Source organism: Girardinichthys multiradiatus, chromosome 7 (assembly GCF_021462225.1).
Source record: "Girardinichthys multiradiatus isolate DD_20200921_A chromosome 7, DD_fGirMul_XY1, whole genome shotgun sequence".
NCBI lineage: Eukaryota > Metazoa > Chordata > Actinopteri > Cyprinodontiformes > Goodeidae > Girardinichthys > Girardinichthys multiradiatus.
Genome location: NC_061800.1, coordinates 37,797,408 through 37,824,585, shown reverse-complemented (window position 1 = coordinate 37,824,585; position 27,178 = coordinate 37,797,408). Strand labels below are relative to the sequence as shown.

At 36.7% G+C, this 27,178-nt stretch overlaps 1 protein-coding gene across 4 annotated transcripts in view; it reads left to right on the top strand.

Moving 5' to 3' along the window:
• Positions 1-27,178, top strand: part of thsd7ba (thrombospondin, type I, domain containing 7Ba) — a 356,829-nt gene that overhangs the window by 255,032 nt on the left and 74,619 nt on the right. For all 4 annotated transcript variants that reach the window (XM_047371186.1, XM_047371185.1, XM_047371187.1 and 1 more), the window contains exons 15-16: positions 12,653-12,919; positions 13,251-13,429. In XM_047371186.1, coding sequence (XP_047227142.1) covers positions 12,653-12,919; positions 13,251-13,429 — 446 coding nt within the window. The remainder of the gene's footprint in view (positions 1-12,652; positions 12,920-13,250; positions 13,430-27,178) is intronic.

The window sequence follows — 27,178 nt, the reverse complement described above, 5'->3', positions numbered from 1 at the left end:
ATACTATTTGTCCTCATGAATATTTAATCTACTGCTGGAGGGGTTGTAGTAAACATACCCTTTCTCCCACCATAATGCTCCAAGAAACTAACACATGACATCAGACTTTGCTTTCTGGTGGATTTCTCTGAGAAGAATTTGTTCTAAGGCTGATTGCCTTATCCCAGTTATAAAAGGTCTTTTGAACATTTCAACTTGATTATGCCAACTTTACTGCTTGCTTAAATTTCTCTGTCAGAGAGATTGATGGGTGGCGAATGAGCTCTGCTTTTTTGTTAAGCTCCAGTATGTGGGTAAGGAAGCTGGCAGCATACTAAGGCCTATGCTTAGACAGTTCATCTATTTTGTAAAGCCTCCTTGAGCCTGATGCAGACCATATTCTCTGTATCTAAAGTGGAAGTTATTTTAGAGCCAAAAAGCTGTTTAAGAAAAGACTGTTCAGTTGTTGCATGTGGCTAATGAATTTCAGTGTCAGCTAAGCACAATGTACTTTAGTGGACATCAAAGCTGTTACGGGTTTCTTTGGTTCTTATTCACTTTCCTCAATGCTTTTATCAGAGAAACATAAGTAAAACACAAGTCTTAGCTATACACAAACTAACCATACAAAAGAGTGCATCAGAGCACTCAAAACTAGTAATTTAAGACTCACCAATTAACTCAATGTCTTTTTCCACAGTGTTAAGGTTATACTAGGTTATACTACAATTTTAGCTTGCAGCAATACTATTCGCATATTTTTTACGCATTTTCAGAAAACTGATAATACTGATAACTGCAATGAATTTACCTAAATAAATCATTGCATAATATTTTCAAACATATAAAAAATCATTATACCACATTTTCTAACCTCTAGATCCCTAATTCACCACACACACATCACTTTCTTTTGTGCACTGTTTACAACTGTTGTGTAGTTTATAAAATGTTCTCTATGCCATATTACATATAAACATGCTTTGTGTAATAAACCGGCCTGGACTAAAAGCAGAAAAAAAGCATAAAATGAACAGTCACCCAGGCTTAGTGTTTTGTCAGCCTCTGATAAAATCACCTGCCAGCTCTCCCACATATCTTAAAGGACACATAAATCACTGGCTTTGTACCTAATGGTTTTGACGTTATACCTCAGACTTTAGGCTTTTGGGAATTAAAAACCACAAATTACACTATGATAAATAGAAGTATATGGTGCCTTTCTCTGTTAGACAAAGGCTCTGTATTCAGGTCTGACAAGGTAACCCAATGATTTTCGGAGTCCACAGGGGACCTACTGGTTTGGTAAGGAATTTGCATGTTGAACGTCTGATACCTCATGGAGCTTCATTTCCACAACGTTTAAGGCATGCAAATTAAATGAACTTGTGACTACCTGTAGGTGGGAATATATTATGTGTATGATAGATTATGTAGTGGATATACTGTATGCTTATTAGTAGCAGTGCTGGGGAATGTTTTACTACTTGTTAAATACAATGTGTTAAATCTAATCTTTAATATTAATATGCTAATATAATTACATTGAATAAACTTCATTATAGGGAAAACAAAAACTTTAATTTAAAAGGAAAGTCTAAAATTCAAAAATAATTTCATTAAACATAAATGGTTCCTCTTTAATTATAATGTCACTCATAGTCAAGAGCTCGGATTACCTTAGTTTTTTTGACTAAACAATTATAAATGACATAGAATCTGACAGTCATTTTGGTTTAATACTAATCATAGAGATCTTAAAAGTTACAAAGCTATACAGTCATATTCAGCAAACTAGAATGCTATTCCAAAGTTATTTTTTTTCAGTAACTCAATTCACAAATTGAAACAGACTGATGTTTTCAAACCTTTATTTCTGTCAATTATGATGATTTTCCATTTACAGCTAATGATAATATGACATTTAAGATTAGAATATTACATAAAATAAGCTTTTTTAATACAGAAATGTGGGCTTATTTGAAAGTATGTTTAATACCTATTTAAAAGTTATTTTCAAAAGGTGCTTTTAATTTGACAAACATATACAGATTTATGCTGATGTTAAACTAAGCAGGCAGAGAGAATATTTGAAAACAAACACAAGCATGAATATTTTGTTGCCAAACACTTTGTTGGTGATTTGTAGCCACATTCTCTTACAATATGTTGCAATGCATAGAGATTCAGATGGGAATTATTTCTCCCACTGATCAGAGATTAGATACGTGTGTGTATTACAGCTTAACTGTAGATAAATGGTTTAACTACTCTATCCAGCATTGGAGCTGTTTACAATTGCTCTGAATCCTTCTTTGTCATAATAAGCTTTGAGTAGCCTTTTGTGAACTATGTTAGAATGAATAGGTGCCACACATAAATGCCGCAGATACTATTGAGAATATTTCCATCTTGAACTGTATTTAGGTATTTAATTTATTTTATTTTATTTCATTTTATGTTTACATTTTTTGGCTTTTCGTGTGGTTCTCATGATAAAATATTTGTATTATTAATGACTTTTTTAATAGTTTAAAATCGTTTTTTTCCCCCTTCGGTTTGCTTTGTACAAATTTACACTTTGTATTTTGTTTGTAATATACTGTTCTAATAATAACCTCATTAAGTGATAAACTTCATTTCTGAAGCGGTCTTCAGAGAAAAAGACAATCATTTGCACAATATGAAAATGAAAGATTTTATCACTCCGTACATGGCTGAATAGTAAGAGGAGTTTATTTTCAGAGTGAAAGTTATATGGTATCTATGGTATATTGTGTTAAGCTAGAATTTGAACCAGAAAATTCTTGCTACTTTGCAACAGTGCTACCAACAGTTCCACTGTGCAGCCCCTCTATGTAACCAGAACAGTATTTTTAAAGACCTTTAAAAATACTAACCAGGATTGTATCCAAAAAACATAAAACCACGGCTGCCCAAATCACGACAGAATTAAATGTGCACCTCAACTCTCCTGTTTCCACCAGAACTGTCCGTCGGGAGCTCCACAGGGTCAATATACACGGCCGGGCTGCTATAGCCAAACCTTTGGTCTCTCATGCCAATGCCAAACGTCGGTTTCAATGGTGCAAGGAGCGCAAATCTTGGGCTATGGACAATGTGAAACATGTATTGTTCTCTGATGAGTCCACCTTTACTGTTTTCCCCACATGCGGGAGAGTTAAGGTGTGGAGAAGCCCCAAAGAAGCGTACCACCCAGACTGTTGCATGCCCAGAGTGAAGCATGGGGGTGGATCAGTGATGGTTTGGGCTGCCATATCATGGCATTCCCTTGGCCCAATACTTGTGCTAGATGGGCGCGTCACTGCCAAGGACTACCGAACCATTCTTGAGGACCATGTGCATCCAATGGTTCAAACATTGTATCCTGAAGGTGGTGCACCAGTACACACAGCAAGACTGGTGAAAGATTAGTTTGATGAACATGAAAGTGAAGTTGAACATCTCCCATGGCCTGTCACCAGATCTAAATATTATTGAGCCATTTTGGGGTGTTTTGGAGGAGCGAGCCAGGAAACGTTTTCCTCCATCAGTATCACGTAGTGACCTGGTCACTATCCTGCAAGAAGAATGGCTTAAAATCCCTCTGACCACTGTGCAGGACTTGTATATGTCATTCCCAAGACGAAATGACGCTGTATTGGCTGCAAAAGGAGGCCCTACACCAAACTAATAAATTATTGTGGTCTAAAACCAGGTGTTTCAGTTTCATTGTCCAACCCCTATAGATAGATAGATAGATAGATAGATAGATAGATAGATAGATAGATAGATAGATAGATAGATAGATAGATAGATAGATAGATAGATAGATAGATAGATAGATAGATAGATAGATAGATAGATAGATAGATAGATAGATAGATAGATAGATAGATAGATAGATAGATAGATAGATAGATAGATAGATAGATAGATAGATAGATAGATAGATAGATAGATAGATAGATAGATAGATAGATAGATAGATAGATAGATAGATAGATAGATAGATAGATAGATAGATAGATAGATAGATAGATAGATAGATAGATAGATAGATAGATAGATAGATAGATAGATAGATAGATAGATAGATAGATAGATAGATAGATAGATAGATAGATAGATAGATAGATAGATAGGTAAAAGCACAACCTAAACACAAAAGGCCTGCTTGGATCATAACACATGTACTGTCAATTATTAAAAATTCATTTAAAAGAAGAACAGCTATTAGCATAGAATCATTGTCTTTACAACAATCTGTCATTCTGAGCAACAATGTTGTAGCAGTGGAGAGGAAGAATTCCCTTTTACCAGGAAGAAACCCTCATCCAGCTGGGTGTAAAAGGGTCAGAATGGATTCACAAAAAATAGCAACCAGTTAGAGCCAATGTTGTCTTGTAAATAAGAGGTAAAGAGGTAAAGAGCCTTGTATTTTAGAATCCACATAGACACTGAACTGTGAAGCATTGTTGGCTTAATGAATGAATTATGCACCAAAAATATTGATTGTGTTGTTAGGAAAAGGCCTTAAGATGCCCTCTCTTAATCTCTTGAAAAAATGCCTCTTCATATGTGTTTTTTGTGAAAAGCTTTAGCTAAAGGTTTTCCTAAATTTATTCATTTAAAAATATTGTCAGATTTGTCACATCTGTCTGTAAATTTGTTTGTAATTTAGTTCATCTTTGCCCTTAGTCTTCCAAAAAATTTGATTAATTTATTTTACGTATTCCTCTTTTGCAGATGTTTTGTTTTTTGTGTTTGTTTGTTTTTTTCAATATTCAGCTAGCTAGGTTAAACAGAATGAGGTCTGCACAATTCCAGGTGTAAATGGTACATTAGTTGAATAAACCCGAGTAATTAAAAAAATAAATGATACACATAGTTTCAAAATGAGAAGAAAATGCTGATTTAAAATGCTGATTGTTGGTGATACCTGAAGTAACACAGTGGACACCAATGTCCTTGTCGAAGTGAAGTAATGTCGCACTGGCACTTTTCAATCAACCACCAGCAGTGGTGTAGATTGAACAGATTGTTAGTGGATTGCAGTGTGACAGCAGTGGATTCTCACTCTGGGAGGAATGTTTGCAATCAGAACCACTTCAGAAACAGATGGGCAGCTCAGTGACTGCGAACTCAAGAGGATGAGAACACCCTGGTCCCATGAAACAAATATGGTTGCATGAGAGGAGCAAGAGTTCAGCTCTTTCACTGTTTTATATTTCTACATCTGTACCTGCTCTCTCCATCTGGATCAGGCCAAGGAATTGCAGACAACTATTTTATTTTAGAGTCCACAAAGTAATTACTTTAATTGTGACTATTATGTTGTAAATAGAATATTCTTTAGAGATTTAAATTCATTAACGCTTTTTACTATTTGGTTCTTAATGGATGTGATATTCTTTTTAACCTCACAGCCAGTCCATAACAATCTCAATTTCAACACTGTAGCAAGCAAACAATATAATGCCATCTGTTCTTTCTTTGTTAAGCAGTTAATGTTTAATCTTTCTGTTTCAAGCAATGCGGAAAACAGTTTGGGTCTAAAAACAATGTTGGAGATCAAGTGAAGCTTTTATTTTTTATAGCCTTGCATATTGTGAAGTTACAGTGGCTTTTGTACATTATTGTACTTTGATTTGGTTTTGTGGGAAAGGTAAGGGGTGTCCTGATCTGATCCTAAGTATTGACTCAGGATCCCAAAACAAGGCATTGATAAATGATGTTTAAGAGCATAAAGTATATGAGTCCTTGTGTGACCTATGTTCATGTGCATAAAATATAAAAATCTAGAATGTAAGGGTTTTTAAATTTCTAAATGGTATTTACAATGAGATACTCCAATGGCTTCTGCAGTTCTTATTCTGCCTATAGAATTCAATTCAATTCAATTCAGTTTATTTATAGAGCGCCAATTCACAACACATGTCGTCTCAAGGCACTTCACAAAAGTCAGGTACATACATTCCAATTAATCCTAACCATTGAACAGTGCAGTCAGATTCAGTTATTTATTTAAATTAGATATAAAGCTTTTTTTTTTTTTTCTAAGGAAACCCAGCAGATTGCATCCAGTCAGTGACTTGCAGCATTCACTCCTCCTGGATGAGCATGTAGCGACAGTAGACAGTCACTGGCGTTGACTTTGCAGCAATCCCTCATACTGAGCATGCATGTAGCGACAGTGGAGAGGAAAAACTCAATTTTAACAAGAAGAAACCTCCAGCAGAACCAAAACCAGGCTCAGTGTGAGCGGCCATCTGCCACGACCGACTGGGGGTTTGAGAGAACAGAGCAGAGACACAAAAAGAACACAGAAGCACTGATCCAGGAGTACTTTCTATGGGAAGGAAAAGTAAATGTTAATGGATGTAGCTCCTTTAGTTGTTTCACCTAGAAAGAATGAACAGATAAACTCTGAGCCAGTTTTCAAGGTTAGAGTCTGAAAGAGAGCACATAGAATATGACCACCTCTGTGCTCTGCTTAGATATCGTCACCTGTCCATCACTGAGCTTACAATGTTCAATTGCTATGTTGATGTTGCTGAGATTCATTTACATTAAAGATGCAGAGGTCACTTTTTTGTGAATTTTGACTGCTCACGATTCCCTGTAAAAAGTATTTAAATATGAGACAAGTTTTCAAGTTATATCAAAACAATGCATCCTGTGCTATGACACGACATTACCTCTGTTTTACCTCACGTTGAGTTCTGCTCCAGCAAGAAGTGTTCACAATTTGGCTGAAATCCGACCTCCGAGCTCTGGTCACTTCCTGTTTGGTGGCAAAGGATTCATGAAGACTTCCTGTAGTAGTTTAAAAATATAATTTGAAACTATTATATGTTAGTAGATAAAAGGCTGAAACTTTGTTTACCTCCCTGACTTTGTTCTCAGTGGGCGAGGCTAAAGTGATGTTATCAGTTGACCAAACCAACGCATTGAACAGTCGTCCACAATGAAGCACACAATATTTGGTGTTGATCGGATCATGCATCAGGGAAATATAGCTATTTGAAATGTTCTAGGGGGTGCTGTTGAGTCAAATTCCAGTGTAATCCAATTGAGCTGTTTGGTGGTTGATAAAGATCATTCATATCCAGTTTGGATGTGAATGGATTTGCATGAGTGATTTAGAGCCGACCATATGCAAACAAAGATATATCAAAATTCCCCTTTCTGCCTCGCCCACACAGTACACGTGAACATGTGGTATAAAGGATGTGTCTTTGACCATGTACCTGTGACTTCATGTTGGAAAAACACACAAAAAAACATAAACAATTTTGTTGCTAGTTTAAAATCAGTTTCACTGGCCTCACCTCACAAATAGAAAGATATATCAAAACTTTTAATTATTTATTACTTTTTATAGATGTGGTGTCTCCTAATGTTATATTTTAATGAGCTTCCATTTCTTCTGTTTAATTAAGCAGGACTAACTCGATGTTGAAACCATTAGCGTATATAAGGTTCACATAAATTCAGTGAAGATTTATGTCAGTCTTACAACGAATGTCTAATGGTTGTATTAGTCATCTAGTATTGCTACCTCATACTTTGCTAAAGATTCCACCTGTCTTAATTCCTGTTAGCAAAATGGAGAAACACACACATTTAACCACATTTCCTCCAAATACACAGTGCCATGAATTGTTTAGTGGTATAGTACTATATCTTGGAATAAATACAAGGATTGTAAATAGCAGTTGTTTTTTTTACAATGTGAGACTTCTATGAGTAATTTAAAAATGCCAATCTTGTTTCTAGAAAATAGCATCTAATTCATTCACATGAACTGCATTTAACAATGAACAACAATTGGCATTGAACTTCTGATGGCAGGCCAACATGAAAATTCTGACACAAATTGAGTGTTGGGTCCTTGGGTTTTTTGGTGATGATTAGACCTTTTACTGAAAACAGTCTAGGTAGTATAGTTAGTTAGGTATTGGAATTACAGTAACAATTCCGATTGTGATGATTCACAAAAAAATCAAAACAGACAGATTTAATTTATGTACAGAAGTATATAGTCAATTCCATCCATTTTTAAAGACAGACTTTATATGTCAAATAAGTAAAAAGTTTAGGGAAGCATCATCTCTTTTATTGATTTCATTAAGATTTCATACAGTTTGTAGATTTTGTAGATGTTCTACAAACACATTAAGAAAAACCACGAAACGTCTAGAAAAAATAGAGGGAGAACATAAAGGTAATGGTAGCATATTTATATCTAGTTGTAGATAATATAAGCCACTCTAACTAAAAGCTTCTTGATAAAAGTAACGTATTACTACTCGAGTAGCCTAGTCTTAAAAGTAGCCAACGATGACAAAAACTGGGATCTGGTTCCACAGGAGAGGACCATGTTTAGTCAAAGATCTGCCTCCTATTCTACTATTAAAGACCTGAGGAACCACTAGTAAACAAGCAGTCTGAGAGCGTAGTGCTATTATCAAAACATATGGAACATTTAGATTTCTAATGTAGGATAGAGCTTTATTAAGGGCTTCATGAGTAAGGTTGAGAATGTTATATTATATTCTGGATTTAACAGGGATCCAAGAGATGCTAAAATTGGGGATATATCATCTCTCTTTGTAATTCTCATCAGAACTAGATAAATATATTATGTGATACTTTTTATTGTATTTATTTGATTAATTTTACCAAAAATACACTTAAATCTTTCATTTTAGTTTACTTATTTAGTTTATTGTTACTCAAGGACAATGCCAATGACATGTCAAATCATGTTTTCCCCTTTGGCATTTTTTGGGGTAATGTTTTGGAACTTCCACCTTACAACGTAGAATTACAGTATGATAAAGAAATGTATATACGGCAAAATATTTTGTCTTTCAAAGTCCAATTAGTTAGCTAGTTGCATAATTTTGTTGCTTGCTATTCAGTGACATAAAACCCTGTCGAGAGCGCACTCCTTTCGTCAAATCAATTATTGTTTAATATTGACAAGTACATGAAGAGGAGTTGACAGCCGAGATTTTTTTTAACAATGCCCTACATCCCCAATGTGTCACTGAATAAGGAATATTTATTAATATAGATGCAAACAGATCAACAATCAGTCTGCATTTATGCAGGTTTTATTCTGTAGAACACTAACAAAACAGGCTGCCGAACAATAGGCCTGTAGGAATGTTTATTTGTAAGAAAAATATTTGCACGTATAGTAAATATAGTAACTGTAGACACCCCTGGTAACAATATGTAAAAAATATGACTTATACGCTGTGCAGTTCAATAGAACAACAAACAGTTAAAGAGAAAAGTCTAAAACAAACAAAAAAAAAGAATTGTAACAAACTGGTTACAGAAGTGTGCACTCAGTTAAACTAGAACTTTTTTGATTCATGTTTTTATTTAATATCAGCATTCAGTTTTCTTTGTTTGGAGTCTAACAGCATCTCACATCCAGACTGAAAAATATTTGCCCATTCTGCATTGGAAAAGTTGTTTTTCTGAGATTGTGAGGGAATCTCTTGAATGACTTCTTGACTGGCTGGACAAAAAAAAATATAATGCAATGTTTTTTTTCTGCCAAGCATACGTTTGAAAATGTGGTAAACATTTTTTATTTAGTTTAATAACATCATAGCACATTTTCCCACAAGATTTCTTGGAAAGAAAAGGCTTCTGTCTCTCAATCTTACTCCTCAATCCGTACATATGGGGAATATAGGAGGTTGATGTCACATGTAGAACACAACCAGTACCAAGCAGAAATTCCTGCAGTTCCAGTATTGCTGTCATATTCTTGGTCGCACCCAGACCAGTTTCTCTCTTGTCTTAGTCAGTTATGAAGTAATATCACTGTGCAATTATAAAAACACAGTGTGTACCTTTTTCCTGACTGATACCTTTGTACAATTAGATAATTTTGATTTTTTGTAACCGCTCTGCAAACTGTTGATGGATTGATTTATTGATTAGTTTATCTACATATTTTTATAATCACAGTAACATACATAGCTATGGCTGGAGTCATTTAGCTATCACAAAAACCCTTTTAACAGGGGTGTGTTCACTTTTCACATTTACTGTAAGTGTTTCATAAGAAAAGGGGATCCTTTCAAACTTAAGTCTGGTGAGGTCAAATATGTTGTTAAAGCTAGTATAACTACACTTCAAGTGCACTCAATGGGCTTCAGTACTGCTTAAAATGACTGCCAGTTTGTTGATTTATTTGATTGTTTTATTTAGTGTAAATCCTGTTAAAACTCCAGTTAAAAATCCGGTCAAAAAAATCATTCTTTCCTGAAAGAGTTGAATGATTGAGTTATCCCCGCAGCAGGTCGTTCAGTTCAGCAGACTTCTGTTAATGACACATCAAATTAATTTGTTTGTGTTGAAGCAGGGAAACATGAAAAGCTCAAAAGGGAGTGGGTCCCAAGCACCTGGACAGAGACAAAAATAAGAAGTGAGAACCTCTTCCTGTAGGCATTGAGATAATTGCCCCATTGATAATTCCTTGACAAAATAACGCTTTGCTCTGACATTGCTGACAACTATTTTCAGGATACAATATATATTATCTCTTAAAATTCATGGATAAATCAATAAAAAAAAAACCTGTAGAAAATTGCTGGTTGTCTGAGATCTGTTCAAAAATGCTGACCATTGTTATTAGATTATTTTCCAAACATTAACGCATGATCATCTCAAAATTATACATTTTTCTATTTATTTATTTCTCTATTTACTCACAGTGAAATATTGCACCTAAAATGTTTTTTTTAGATCCCAAAGGCCTTTTGGCAAGTTTGTTTTAAATGAAATATATTATTAGATTAACATTTGATATACATTTAACACTCAAAACACACATTTATGGTTTGTACGGAGTACCAATAACAGCCAAAATTAAAATTACCATATATAAAGACATACTGTATCTAAATAGTTGATAATAGAGAGCATGTTTGCTGCCTTTCTTATTACTTCACTTTTTGCTTTCTGATCACACTGAAGGTTTTAAGTTATTGAATAATTCTAATTATAAGGCAAGAGTTATTACTTTGATTATTACCTGAGTAATTAGCTAAGTCCATTTATCAGACTCAAGTTAATCGCCAAGTGTGTGCACAAGATTCCACAAGTAGGTGCTCTTAATAGTTGGTCAGTGCTCCTTTTGAAGAATTAGTGTGGAATGGCATGAAGGTGATCAACTTGTGGCTCTGCTCAGGTGTCAAGGAAGCCCTTCTTGCTTAAATATTGGTAATTTTGGCCTTGAGGGGAGGCTCATGGCTCTACTAGAAAATGAACCTCTCCATATGGTTAGACTGCAGAGGGAAGCATGAAGAGCTATTAGTTTTGCCTTGCAGACAGCTGAACTCTATTTTTATGTGAAAACACATCAACGCCAGCGGATGACAGGGCTTCCCAAATCCTCACCAACTGTAAAAACGTCACACTGGACCTTAAAGTATTTGGATTATGAATCTCTGATTGCCACAAATAAACAGAGACTACAACTTGTAGAAAAGAGGGGAAAAAGAAAGAGGGGAATACTCACCAAGAACAATTCTAAGGAAAATATCATCTCTTGTTTTCTGCTTATTGTGAGATTTGGAAGTTGAGTAAATTTTCATTGTTGAACCTGATACCCATTTTGTGACAAAGTAAAGAATATTTACATAACAAAGAATAAAAAACTGTCAGTAACAAATAAAATTAAAATAGACAAGTAATTATTTAGATTCCTATAGGTTTAGCTTTCTCTAATGTAGTGATGTAACGAAAACAAGTATGTGATTGCCTTTTGTGACATTGACACAAATTGAAAATTAAAATTGAAAATGCTTCCAAACAGCACCAATTGTTCACTCAGGTCATTTAGGAATCTCATAGAAAGGAAATATGCTTTCATTCAACTGATTAAGACCCACTTTAACTCATTTGGAATTAATTTATTTTGCTTCTTCTGGAGAATGTAAACTTTCAAGTGATATCAACTGCAATACGGTTGATCATTGAATAAACTGAGAAGCATCTTTTTGGGCACCATTTGTTTTTGTTTAACAAGAAATGAAAATAACTTTAGTCACACACAGAAAATGCAGTAAGCACACTTACACTCAAACATCTTCTTATATCACAGAAGTCTTAAAATCTTCTTGATGTCCGATGGACAGTGAGCATGTGAATTTACTCAAACAAATCTCAAATCTTTTTAGATGTGCTTCATGGAAATTTCTAAACAATGTCAATATAAAACAACACTTTACGGGACTCCTGGAACATTTTCATGGAAATGTGACTTTCAGATGCGGTTTAAATTTTGGTAAAATTTGAGAAAGTGATTAAGTAACTACATTTCCAAAGTATGCCATTTTCTTCCAGAGTCAGCTGCAGAAGTGGGTGTAGTGATCCTCACCACTGTAGTTATATCAGAGGGGTCAGAATTAAATACAGTTGGCTTCAGTGAAGTTTGTGGAAATATCAAATAGGTAGAAGTTGTGAAATTATATGTGCAGAGATATTTCCCACAATACTTTAAACAAACGATTCAGCCTCTTTAAGTTGATAATGTGTATTCTTGTCTCCTCATCAGTCCACTTTGTAAGACACATTTAAACCCGAGTCGTGCTCCTGTTGTCATAATTTTTTATTGTTTTGTCTGTTTTCTGCGTAGGTCGTAGCAAAAAGAAGGAGCGTTGCCTGAATGAGGATTTGTACCCGCTGGAAGAGAATAAGACTTGTCCCTGTGATCAGTTTTTGTCTCAGCCATTTGGGAACTGGTCTGCGTGCATCCTTCCAAGTCCTCCAGTTTTCAAGTCACTGCAGGGTTGGATGAGACACCGAGAGATAAAGGAGTGCGGCCAAGGTCTCCGCTACAGAGCCGTGGCCTGCATTAACCACCTGGGATACCTGGTTAATCCCGCACTCTGCATAGACTCAGGTATAACCGAATAAAAAATATTAACTATTACTTTTTATTGAGACTTCCTATTTTTCTTTGTCTTTTTCAAAGAAAACTAGACTGTGCCAGGGCCTTTTAGTTCCACCAGTGCAATTTTAAGGCAAACAGTAGGCTGAATTTCTTGAAGGAATTCATGTTTTTCATTGCATCCATCAGGGTTCCTACACTGTCTGGAAAATTTCCAGGTCTATACGATTTTGGAAAAGAAAAATCTTTCTTTCTTTCTTTCTTTCTTTCTTTCTTTCTTTCTTTTCTGTCATTCATTTCTTGTTCTGAATCAGGCCTCCTTTTTTTCAATGTTCAATTTTAGGCTACATTGTGGAGGTTTGTCATATCCCTTGCCCCCTCGACTGTAAGCTCAGTGAATGGTCTTCTTGGTCAGCCTGCAGTTCTTCCTGTGGCAGTGGGCTGAAAATCAGGTCTAAGTGGCTCAGGGAGAAAGCCTTCAATGGTGGACGCCCATGCCCCAAGCTGGATTTGAAGAACCAGGTAAAGATGACTTTGTGCTTTTTTATTTACAACACATCATTTATAGACAAATAAACCAGTTTGTCAAGGCAACAGTTATTCATTATTAAGTTTTTGATCCCCTGAGCTTCTCAAAATTTTAAACCATTACAACAGTAAACTTTAGGGTGTTATACTGGGAGAAGTTTTGTGATAGACCAAAACGAGGCCATGCATAATGGTGCTGTGAAAGGACTTTATATTTTTTTTTAATATTCTGAAAAGTGTGGATGCATTTATTGATTCAGGTCTAGACTTTAACTAGGCCATTCTGACACATGAGTATCTCTGATCTAAACCATTTTATTGTAGCTCTGGTGTGTTCTTGGTGATGTGCTGTATAATGTTTTGGCCAGAGATGGCATTTTGCAAGAAGGCTAAAAAGTTAAATTTAGAGCACCTTCTTATAAATATCTGCTGTCCTTTATATAGTAGGTGGGGCTTCTTGTGGATTTCTTTCAACAATGGCTTTCATCTTTACATTCTTTACTGTTTTTGCTCTCCTTGGCTTGTCTGTCAGTTTAGTTGGACAGCAATGTCTTGGTAGGTTTGCTGTTGTGCCATGGTGTTCCCATTTCTTGAAGATTGATTGATTGATTGATCTGAATTAGATGTTCAAAAGTGTGGATATTGTTTTAATAAATCAACCCCTGCTTTAAATTTCTCCAGAGCTTTTCTGGTGTGTTACCCGGTATTCATGATGCTGTTTGTTTAGTAATTTTCTGTAAATAACCTCTTAGGTTTTCTCAGAACAGCTGAATTGCCATGATTTTGTTTGGGGAAATGAATACAAATGCATGCCCTACTTTTTTTTATTTTTATTTATAAATTTAAAGTTTAAACATTGCAATATTTTCATTCCACTTCACAATTGTACTTCATGTTGTTACTGTGTAATTTATTGATGTTTGTCGATTTAGCGGACAAATTGTGAAAAAGTTAATGGAATATAAATACTTTTGTAAGTTACTTTATTTGAACCATTTCTGACTTGTTCTGAAAGTAGGGTAAAACTGTATAGCTTTCAGCTTCCTTGTGATTAAACACCTCGTTTCCCTTATTCACCTACGTAGTTTTCTAACGCCCATACAACAGAATGGAAATAGGGCAGCTAGTACTCAAAAATCTAGCCATGTGCATTGCGATACAGCATGTCAAAAGGAAGCTTGCTTAATGCTAAAATTGTCCGCACATCATATTTTACAAAGACATGCATTATGTTATCTTACCGGGTACATTAATTTGGTATATACATCAGTTTCTATCTAAATTCGTTACACATTTTCAGTGTGCTTTTCATCCTCTGTAATTTGCATCCAAATGTTCACACTTCAATGACGAGCTTTATTGCCCGTCAGATAGTAGAACTCAAGGGTGACCTGTTCATTTCCTGCCGTCTCCAGTCAGACTAAATCATTGGCCTTGCAGGACATGCCCTTCCAGTGACATGAGAACAGAGAAACTAAGGACAGTGAGGACAGAAGTGGACAGATGGTAGCTTTTGATATTCCACAGTCAGGATTTTCTCTGAGGCTCAGAATACTGTGCGACAGGGCGTCTCCCGTGGGGGTCATGGTTTCAAGCGAGGAAGGGTTTTGTGAATGCTGCCTGTATGCTTGAATGGGCTGGAAAGGACACTACTGTTTATGGAGGTCAATATGGAGATCAGGCGTGGCTTTGTGAAAAATATTCAGACACAGTCCAGCGGAGATTTGTGTACAGATGGTTAAGTGCCCACTAACAATGTCTGTTTTAATGCCCTGTAATAACCCTCCCTCCTGAAATAGGAGCTCTTTGTTGCCATTGTGCATTGTGAGGGTGGAGTGCTGTGTGTTGTTAACAATATCAAATTGGCTATTTAGAGTTAAGTACATCTGCCTGTGGCGTGGGTGGAAAGATACTGCAACCTTTACACTAATGCATTAAGCATAGATCTGTAAGGCTGTTTGTCCATTCTGTTACATTAAGCAAGGAAACCTCTCAGGCGTCTTAACAAGGTACGAGAGAAAGCAGCTTGCTTGAAAAGTCAGTGAATTTGCTCAAACTACATTTAGCAATTATAGTTTACCACACTTACAGTTTTGGAGTGACTAATAATATTGCAATCACTAATGGTTACCTTCGTCTTTCACAGACTCTTGCTCTGTTTTTGCTGACTGAGAAGCAGTCATCGGCCAAAGACTAGATTCCCTCCCACCAGCAGATGTTCCCCCTTGAGCTGCAGCCAGAACTGATTGGTTTGACAGAGATGAAATTTACAGTGCACCACGAGTCATCCTCTCGTCTCATGGTTGAGTGAGCACGAAAGATTAGCAGATAGATAGAGTTCGAGAGACGGAGGGACACATGGAAATAATGAGCTAAAATGGCTACAGTGTCAAACGGACTGTATTGGAGACAGGCTTTAAGTTTAGGTGTGACTTCTATAAAGTAGGCTTTTTGTTCTTTTCAGCAGTAAAAATCAGACAATTGGTAAATTAATCCATATGAATTATTCATCTTTGTGAAAATGTCCCCTCAGGTTCTCTTGTACGAATGGAGAGAAAAATAATTGAAGCGCTAACTTTAGTAGAAGAATACTAAATACACAAGAAGCCTTTATCTCTGTCTGCTACATGTTTTTCTTAATTAGTTGTAAAGGTCACTGAAGTGTCATTTTTACTAATTTCACTGAATCTCACCTGTTTGCAGGAGTTTGCACTGAGGTTCAGACACAGTTCCCTGTCAACATTACTGTAATTCAGCAACTCTGAAAACATGTTTCTTTGACACAGCAAAGCTGTCTATATGAGGGAAGATATTAAATTAGTGATGGTGAAAAAAAATTTAAGAAATAAAAAAAAAATTCAAATAAAGTTTCTTTGCAGGGTATTCAAATATGTACAGGCACTTTTTTCTCAGTTTGACACAAATTCATACTAAACCGTCCTATTTCTGTTTAGTTAGGATTACAAAAAATAGTTCTATTTGCTGAATGGCAGATAACTTAGATTTTTTTCTGACTTTAAATTCAGAAGATTACATACAATTCTTTATTATTTGCTAGAACTGCTTTTTGACAATGATCTTGGATATCCTTTTTCAAGCTTCACTTTTTCAGCTCCGCCTACAGATTTTCTATTGCATTTAGTTCAGGGCTTTGTAATGGTCTCTCTAAAACAATGACATTGTTGTCCTTAAGCCTCTTTCTCACTTATTTGGACGTACGCTAAGGGTAATTGTTTATTTGGAAGATCCATTTGTGCCGACACTTTAACTTCCTGGTTAAAGCCTTTAGATGTTATTTCACAAGCAGGTATGCAGGTCCTTCTCAAAATATTAGCATATTGTGATAAAGTTCATTATTTTCCATAATGTAATGATGAAAATTTAAATTTCATATATTTTAGATTCATTGCACACTAACTGAAATATTTCAGGTCTTTTATTGTCTTAATACGGATGATTTTGGCATACAGCTCATGAAAACCCAAAATTCCTATCTCACAAAATTAGCATATCATTAAAAGGGTCTCTAAACGAGCTATGAACCTAATCATCTGAATCAACGAGTTAACTCTAAACACCTGCAAAAGATTCCTGAGGCCTTTAAAACTCCCAGCCTGGTTCATCACTCAAAACCCCAATCATGGGTAAGACTGCCGACCTGACTGCTGTCTAGAAGGCCACTATTGACACCCTCAAGCAAGAGGGTAAGACACAGAAAGAAATTTCTGAACGAATAGGCTGTTCCCAGAGTGCTGTATCAAGGCACCTCAGTGGGAAGTCTGTGGGAAGGAAAAAGTGTGGCAGAAAACGCTGCACAACGAGAAGAGGTGACCGGACCCTGAGGAAGATTGTGGAGAAGGGCCGATTCCAGACCTTGGGGGACCTGCGGAAGCAGTGGACTGAGTCTGGAATAGAAACATCCAGAGCCACCGTGCACAGGCGTGTGCAGGAAATGGGCTACAGGTGCCGCATTCCCCAGGTCAAGCCACTTTTGAACCAGAAACAGCGGCAGAAGCGCCTGACCTGGGCTACAGAGAAGCAGCACTGGACTGTTGCTCAGTGATCCAAAGTACTTTTTTCGGATGAAAGCAAATTCTGCATGTCATTCAGAAATAAAGGTGCCAGAGTCTGGAGGAAGACTGGGGAAAAGGAAATGCCAAAATGCCAGAAGTCCAGTGTCAAGTACCCACAATCAGTGATGGTCTGGGGTGCCGTGTCAGCTGCTGGTGTTGGTCCACTGTGTTTTATCAAGGGCAGGGCAATGCAGCTAGCTATCAGGAGATTTTGGAGCACTTCATTCTTCCATCTGCTGAAAAGCTTTATGGAGATGAAGATTTAATTTTTCAGCACGACCTGGCACCTGCTCACAGTGCCAAAACCACTGGTAAATGGTTTACTGACCATGGTATCACTGTGCTCAATTGGCCTGCCAACTCTCCTGACCTGAACCCCATAGAGAATCTGTGGGATATTGTGAAGAGAACGTTGAGAGACTCAAGACCCAACACTGGATGAGCTAAAGGCTGCTATCGAAGCATCCTGGGCCTCCATAAGACCTCAGCAGTGCCACAGGCTGATTGCCTCCATGCCACGCCGCATTGAAGCAGGCATTTCTGCCAAAGGATTCCCGACCAAGTATTGAGTGCATAACTGTACATGATTATTTGAAGGTTGACGTTTTTTGTAATAAAAACACTTTTCTTTTATTGGTCGGATGAAATATGCTAATTTTGTGAAATAGGAATTGGGGTTTTCATGAGCTGTATGCCACAATCATCCGTATTAAGACAATAAAAGACCTGAAATATTTCAGTTAGTGTGCAATGAATCTAAAATATATGAATGTTAAATTTTCATCATGACATTATGGAAAATAATGAACTTTATCATAATATGCTAATATTTTGAGAAGGACCTGTAGATGATGGTTGGATCGTTACATGATTAACCGACGTGCACCAATCCATATTTTGTGTCAGTAAAGTATAAAACATTGATTAAATGGTCTGAAAAACCCCAGCAACAAAATGACTTGGTAACAGTGGAATATAATAAATCTTTCTGGCCTTAATGGTCATTCAATTCTCATTAGTTTAGGCAATGTAACTCGCGTTTATATGAGAATGAAATAAGTAACATCGAACACCTGAGGAAAGTAGGAATAATGTACAATAGTCAAATAAAGTGAAAAAGTTAAATGATATTTAAAAAAATACATAATTTAAAAACTTTCACAACCGATAAGGGCCGTAAAACTATGTGGCTTCACTAACAGTAACAACAGTCTCTCTGTGTATTTTCCAGATTGTGTCAAAGTTTTTAAAAATAGCATTTCCAAATAATTGGCACACGATGAAAGCAAAAAAAATAAATAAATAAATAAATGAAACGGTTTTTTCAGTCCAATTAGTCCCACTTTGGTCTGTAGAAGTTATTTGTTACTTCACACATTTGTTAATGATTACTATAATTATACAAAAACACTTCTACAACTCCTTTTACAAAAGACACAAAACAGCTGCTTGTTTTTTTTTTTTTCACTTTACATTAAAATATCCCAAAAGAAGGCTTTGCTGATGAAATAGACTGTTCACTCAGAAGTAGACAAACTGTCCATTGACAGCGGAGTCCTTAACAACCTTCAAACATACACCAAAAATTTCTGAAATGTGTTAAGTCTGCCAACTACATCTTCTGACATATAAACATTCTACATGCACTATATTTGATAGTTAGGATTAATCCTAACTATTGTTGTAAATATGAGTCTGAGAATATTATTTAATATTTAATATTAATATTTTAATATTTTATCAAATAATATTTTGGTCTGTTAAGGATTGTCCTGTGAATACCAGCCCCATTAAGGCGATGGTATTAGGACAGAATAGAAAGGTGTGAGACGAGCTCTGACATTATTGAACAGCATAAACTCTGCACATATATGGAATGAATTCACACAATTTCTTAAAATACAAGAATTTATTAACAAAAATAAGTCAACTCAAAGTCAAACATATTTCAATCAACAAACTCTTTACTATACTAAAACAATCCAACTAAACTACCAAGCAGAAATAAAGAATAATCAAGACTAATGGGCTATGTACAATATAAACAAGTTGATTAAAGATGATTGAAATCATGACCAAAAGAGTGATGCAACATTACCATGCAATGTTTATGTTTGAGAACCAAGGATTATCTTGAAGAATCTGGAAGTGAAGTTAAGGTAGTCTTGGAACTAACTTAGGAAATAATCAGCAAACGTTTAGACAACCATTCACAATGCAAGATCAGGTAACATATTATTTTAATAAAATAATGTTTTAAATAATGATCTGCTGAATAAACCAACCTCATGGATGACTAATTCTCAACGGTGTCTAATTAACTGCCTTTATTTATTGAAATAATATTTGAAGAAATATTATTGAGTATTTTGGAAAAGAGTCAAATCATTCTGGAGAAATGGGGCTTAATGGTGTTTACTTAGGTATCAAATTTAGTAAATGATGTTCAGGGACTATTATTCACTAGCTTGAAAACCAACAACCTTTCTGTTTAATAGTCTTAGTGCTAGCACGTGTCCCTACCGGCTAGCCGTTGAGGTAAGAAAGAAGCTAGCTAAGGTGCTAAGCTAGAAGATAGCTTAGCACCAGAATCAACACATACCTTTAAAATACCAGGGTTAATAAAAGGGTTAAAATGCATAAGCGCGGATGGCGCGTTATGAGCAATGTTCTGGTTAAAACCACCCTTTAAATAAAGTTTATCTTAACTTTAAAACATACAAAGAACACAGAACCGGTGCGTGCCGTAGCTAGCCTACTAGCTCTAAAGATAGCCAGGTTCCACAAAACAAAACTTCATAACATGAAAACGTTTAGATCATTTCATCCTAAACCTATCTGTTAATCTGCCCAAACCTAACCTCTGACCATGTTGAGGGAATGTTGTCCAAGGGCAAAGTTTGAAGAAGGTATCCAGTCAACAAGCGGTTGGCTCGGTAGCTAACCTCTGCGTTCGCTCTGTGAACAGAAGAGTTCGCTCCGGAGAGCTGGTCGGCTCGTTTGGTCCGTCAACCAGCTGTTCGTTACCGTAACATGGTGATGCGGGCCATAGTCCTTCCTTGAGACTCGGCTTGTAGAAACAGCTTCTCCACCGGGGTCTCTCCTCGACACAGTTTTGCTTCTGTGGGGCCTCGAAGAGAAAATTTAAGCAACTCTTACACCTTAATTTCCCCGTTCATGAATGAAAATACCGGATACACAGACAGTATTTCATTCTACTTAACTTTGCATATGATCGATGATCGTATGGCTTTGGATCCAGTTGAATTTATGTATTTTTGCCAGCAAAAGACATCAGCGATATGTGGGTAGGGTGGGGGTCTTATACGGGCAGTGGCATCACTGGGACGTCCTCTGCTACCCCCCTTCCCCCCTTCGGAGTTGTGCTTTATTTTGGGTAATGGCGCCACAGGAAGTCCGCAGTTATCCCCTTTCCTGGCTGTGCTGGAATAAGGTTAATGCACTTTATTTTGAAAAGTTCCAGAAAAGTCTGTATCGGAGTTTTAATGTGGAAATCCATGGCTGTAGGTCCCAACACTATCAAACAGTGCAATCGGATTAAGTTAATTGGTTAAAAGGTTTTCTATCTAAGGAAACCCAGAAGATTGCATCTAGTCATTCACTCCTCCTGGATGAGCATGTAGAGACAGTTGACAGTCACTCTCATTGACTTTGCAGCAAACCCTCATACTGAGTATGCATGTAGCGACAGTGGAAAGCAGCAGAACCAGGCTCAGTGTGAGTGGCCATCTGCCACGACCGACTGGGGGTTTGAGAGAACAGAGCAGAGACACAAAAAGAAAACTGATCCAGTAGTACTTTCTGTAGGAAAGAAAAGTGAAGCATTAACAGCTATAGCTCCTTTAGAGGCTTCATCTAAGCGACCCAGCAGCCGTTTGGCTAACTACAAGAGACCATTCCCCCACGTTGTGAGGACCCCAGGGTTCTCAACAGGAATTATTATGAGTGTAGCAGAGGCCCAGGGGTGGGGGTGTTCGATTTTCTTCTGCAAGCCTGGCGTCATGATATCACGCAGCCCACTTTTAAAGCTGAAATGATTTTAGAAAGATACCCACCCCCCTACCCCCCCTACAACAACTCTACAACCCCCTCCCATCCTTACTCTGACCCCTCACTAAAGATCACAGAGGAAGAAGTAAAAAGGCTGTTTAGCCTCAGAAGACCTGGAGATCTCCAGAACCTGATAGTATTTCACCCTTCTGCCTGAAAGTTACTGCTGACCAACTGGCTCCCATCTTCACTCAGATCTTCAACACGTTTTTAGAGCTACGTGAGATTCCTGCCTGAAGAAATGCACCATTGCATGATTAAAAGACTATAGAACTGTCACCCTGACGCCTGTGGTCATGAAATTCTTTCAGCGATTTGTGTTGAAGGATCTAAAGGACATCAGAGGCTCCCTGCTGGACCCCATGCAGTTTGCTTAGCGGGCAAACAGGTTGGCAGAAGTTGCAGTTTTTGGCTTAAGCTTCACCTATAAATGCTATGAACTCAGATATCCTCCACCAGAGGTTCACCCAGCTCATAGTGCCGGCCTCGACCTGTCAGTGGATGAACGGCTTAATGACTGATCAGCAGCTGCAGGAGAGGCTGGGGAACATATTTTCCCACCCAAGAACTTCAGCACTGGTGCCCCCAAGGGGCATGTTCTCTCCATTAGAAACGTGATGGAGTGATAAGATGTGTATTCTGTACTTAACCTCATTGGTCAATGTCAGTTGAAATATATCTCCCCCCTCTGCACTGTACATGACCAAAATTGTCATGTTTTTAATATTAAGTGAATAGTTTGAATGCATATGCACCGATTACAAGGCTGTTTGCTGAGTAATAGCACCCTAGCTGGGATTTTCATATGCTTTTCGTAAAACACCAGAGAGCAGACTATGAAACAATCCACAGCCTGTTAGGTACATTCATTTTCAAAGTGATTGTGATTCATAGAGAAAAGTTTGCATGGAGGCATGGATGTGCACACTTTTATAAAATTAATTATTTTATGCATAAATCCTATGCACAAATTTCCGAGCAAGGTCCATAATCCTTCTAAGCCCATATTTATTTGAAGTGAACACATGTTGAGAGTGTCAAGGATCATCTACAAAGAGGACCTTGTGGCCTGGAAAAAAGCACTACTACATTCATAGTTTTTCTGAGTTTAATAGCTTTTTTTAAGGTGTTTTTTTTAACGACAGAATCCAAGTTTTCTCCAAATTAGACCCACAAAACATTTGACGGACTAATTTAGGCCGTGCACGCTTATTTTTACAATCCTACCGTCAGCAACTTATGCCGAGGCAAAAGATGCCCTGAGAGATTGTAATAGAAGACTCACAGATGTCAAAGCTGAGCTCCCAGAGAAACACACAAATTGGAACTATAATTACAGGAGACGTTTGAATTTCATCATAACTCCCACATGCATTTGCTGTCAAATGCTGAGATATCAAGCAGTGAATGCACAATCCACATAATACAAAGAAACTGTCTCGACTGTCTGGCAGCCCCTATGCCAGTCAAATAGTTAATTTTTAATTCTGTTAATACCTGCCCCACATCTAACCTGCATCTGTCCTACTGAGCAACACTCATCCTTTTTACCTGAATTTTGTCATTTTGTGTGTGTCTTTGTGTATTTGCAGGGTTTTTTGTTTAACATAAATCTGTAAACATATTTTTATAGTGTTATGCAAAATAGAAGAGTTTGCCAGTTGCTTCCCTTTTTATATGATTTAGCATTTTACAGTATTATGCAAAATTTCAGTTCACATCAGGATTTCATGAATATTTGTACTGAACATAGCACTGCAATGTGATCATTAATATTGCCTGAAATTGCTGTCGCCTGTACGTTTTTGATATATAGATTTGATTTGCTATATTTTCTTCTGTTTTATTTCCCTTCAAACTGAAAGTTGTACCGTCAAAATAGAATAAAAAGAAGAGAGGCTCCACTCTAGGATGTAGATTCTAATCTTCTGAAAAACAAAAAAACACGCAGGAGCTATACTGCTTATCAACTAAAATGTGTATCATAATTGAGGAAATAGTTAGAACACCTTAACCCCTAATAGCTAGTTATACCTCCTTTGTTTAAAAAAAAAAACTTCAGTAAAACACTTCGTATGGCCATCTACCACTCCCTAGATTCTTGCAGATCGTCTTTTCATTCTGTGATCTACATGTGTTCTTTTCACTCACGGAATGGTGTGTTAAACACCCCTGATCCACCTTAGGAGATTGTTGAACGACTGTCGAGTAGTGATATGATACAAAGCAAAGAAAGTTTCAGCAACTGGAGTTTGCAGTTCACAAAAAGAACAGACACAACTCATAATCTGCTATGAGGAATATACATATATACTGTATATATATATATATATATATATATATATATATATATATATATATATATATATATACTGTATATGCACATAGAATGAAGAATGATTCCAGGAGCCTTTTATAGGTTGCAGGTGGGCCTCATCATCCACTGACTGGCTTGGTGAACTCCTGCTTGTCCAATGGAGTTGCCTCTCTGGAGTAGGGTTGCCAACTCCTTGATAAATAAATAAGGGACACCTCCTGGTAGGGCTATCCAACCCCACTGTCTGCACCTCTAGCGGCCTGGTGATTTTTTTCACCCTTTTTCTTTGTGTGAAATGACTTTGGAAACATTGGACTCGAACCCGAGTTTAATTCGATGCATGTTTTGACTAATACAAATATCCATGGAAAAATAATTATTCAGCAATTTATAAAATAATTTATTCTTTTTGCAAAATAAAATTACTAGACAAAAACAAATATCCTTCTAAAATAAATAAACCACTATTGAAAAGACCTCCGTCCTGCTTAACTTAAAACAATATAAAAAAGCATAACAGTATAATGCAAAACATTTTCGTAATAGTGCATTTAGTGCAAACAAAAAGTCTTTAGAAAAGTTGTAAACATAAACACTTGTGCCTTAAAGGCCATGACTGTACAGGTGTAGTGAAAAAAATACTGAACTAGTGAACTAAAAAATGCAGTGCCGAATTATGTGGAAACAACCAATTTTTTCCATTTATATTTCATTTGAGCTCTTGCTGCTGCAAGGAGTTGTTTGCTTCTCAGGACTACCGAGTAAAACTCTGAGCAGGACATTTCATTTATTAGACTGACAATTAGCTCACTTCTCATTAATTCAGTAGAACATTTGTTCCTCACATCAGTCCACTTATTTTTTATGATGGAGAAAATATTTTCCACAAACCCACTAGAAGAAGGGATGCTGAGGACTAAGGGTACAATAGCCTATCTATCTATCTATCTATCTATCTATCTATCTATCTATCTATCTATCTATCTATCTATCTATCTATCTATCTATCTATCTATCTATCTATCTATCTATCTATCTATCTATCTATCTATCTATCTATCTATCTATCTATCTATCTATCTATCTATCTATCTATCTATCTATCTATCTATCTATCTATCTATCTATCTATCTATCTATCTATCTATCTATCTATCTATCTATCTATCTATCTATCTATCTATCTATCTATCTATCTATCTATCTATCTATCTATCTATCTATCTATCTATCTATCTATCTATCTATACAAGCATGCGCCTTTTTTGCGGCGAGGAGACGCTGGGGAAACCGTATCTGATGGGAAAACGCGAATCGACGTAACACCTGTATCTATCTTTAGCAACGGTATCTGCTGGCCAATGAGATGAGCCGAAATATTCTGTCAGCTCATTGGTCACAGAGCAGGTATGTGGCTGGTAATGAATTTACCGTAATGTTAAATATAAAGCACCCCATCATTTATTAATTCTATTGACATTTTAGTGAAGATGTTTGATCCACCTAATAATACGGGACTACGTGCGTCCCGTTTCAGCTCAATACGGGACGGGTACTTTTTATTCTGAATACGGGACGATTCCGTTTTTCAAGGGACGGTTGGCAACACTACTCTGGAGCCACTGGGTAGCCAATCAGCAAACAGACTGCAAAGCCTCCAAAGGGCGGGGGCTGTAACAGAAGAGCTACATCTAAAAGGTGCTTTTGACATCAGTCTAAGGAAGGTTTGTGCCACTGCTTACTTTCAGCTGTAAGACATTTGACTCACTGTCGGACTTTCTATTCCTTTATTCTTAGCCAATCATATCGTTCATTTATTGGTATGTTTCAGTTCACAATCATGTTGCAAGTTCCAGCTCTGCTGCAGCTTAACCTTTTTAACAGATCTCCTTCACATCCTTCAATATGAGACCTTCACAAGTCTCATATTTTTCTAAAACATTCTCATACACGGTTGAATTCAGGTTAGATTCCATCATGAACTAATGTGAGCTGGCCACTGCAGCAAGGAATTCCCAAACCATGACACTTCCAGCTCTATGCATCACAGTTAGTATGGGGTTATTTTCCTGTAATGCAGTATTTGGTTTATGATAAACATGTCCTCTGTTCTGTTTCCCAAAGATTTAAATTTTAGACCCTTCTGTCCAAAGAACATAGGTCCAAACGCACTGGTCTTTGCCTATTTTCTCTGTGGCAAATTTTAATTTGGCCTTAATGTTTTTCTTTTGGAGAAAAGGTTTTTTTCTTGCACACCGGCAATGAAAGTTAATTGCATGTCTTTTTCTTTGAGGAGGCATGCATTTTCAGATCAACAGTACCAAGAGCCAGCTTCAGATTCCTTGATTATATTTTTGAACACTTCTTTTAGCATCTTTCAGTCTGCTCTCAATGTGAATCTGCCTGGACGCCCAGACCTGGGCATGGTGGCAGTGTGTTTTGAGTGCCATTCACTGATTCAGACAAATTTCTTTTACAATAAAATGGCCAATTTCAATTCTTTTGAGACATCTTTAAATCCCCTGACAGGCTCAAATGCTGCTACAATATTGTTTATGAAAGCCTCAGACCGCTTGATCATGGTGTTCACTCTCACTTTAACAGTCAGGAGCACACTAAACTAAACATCTGATGTCTTAAAAGAGCAAGCTTCCTTAAAAATGCTGTGAAATGATGTACTGATTGTGTGCATCTGATGTAATGTGCTCGTGTGTAATTTGAGCCAGTTTAAGAATTAATAAATGCACAGGGATTCCAAATACTTTTGTAACCAGAAATGTAATTTTTTTATTGCATTTTACATATAATTTAAAGGTATTTTCTTCAGTTTGTTTGATTTGTTCTTATTAATTGAATAATTAATTGATTAATTGATATGTTGAAACTGATATGAAATATTCATATGCCCAAATATGATACAAATATGGTGCCTTACCTTTTTCGCATGACTGTAAATAGTGTATTTTGACACAATGTCTCTCTAAAGGATCTAAAAATGTAAAACACAAATCGCAGTATGTCACATTCTATGGTGCGTTGCAACAAACTTTTCTTGATGTGTTAAGGTAGTTTTGCTCTTGTTTTTTTTTTTTTTATTCTTCAAAAGTCTTTATTGACTGAGCTTGAGTTCTTCTAGTCTTGACATCCCACGTCAGCACAGATCCATGGAGGCAATAATCATGTGTGAAAAACGCATTCCTCCACAGCTGTTGACAACATTCTGTGACTCCAAGCAATGACAGATCTAATATTAGTGTTGTTCACAAACTCAAACTTCTCTTT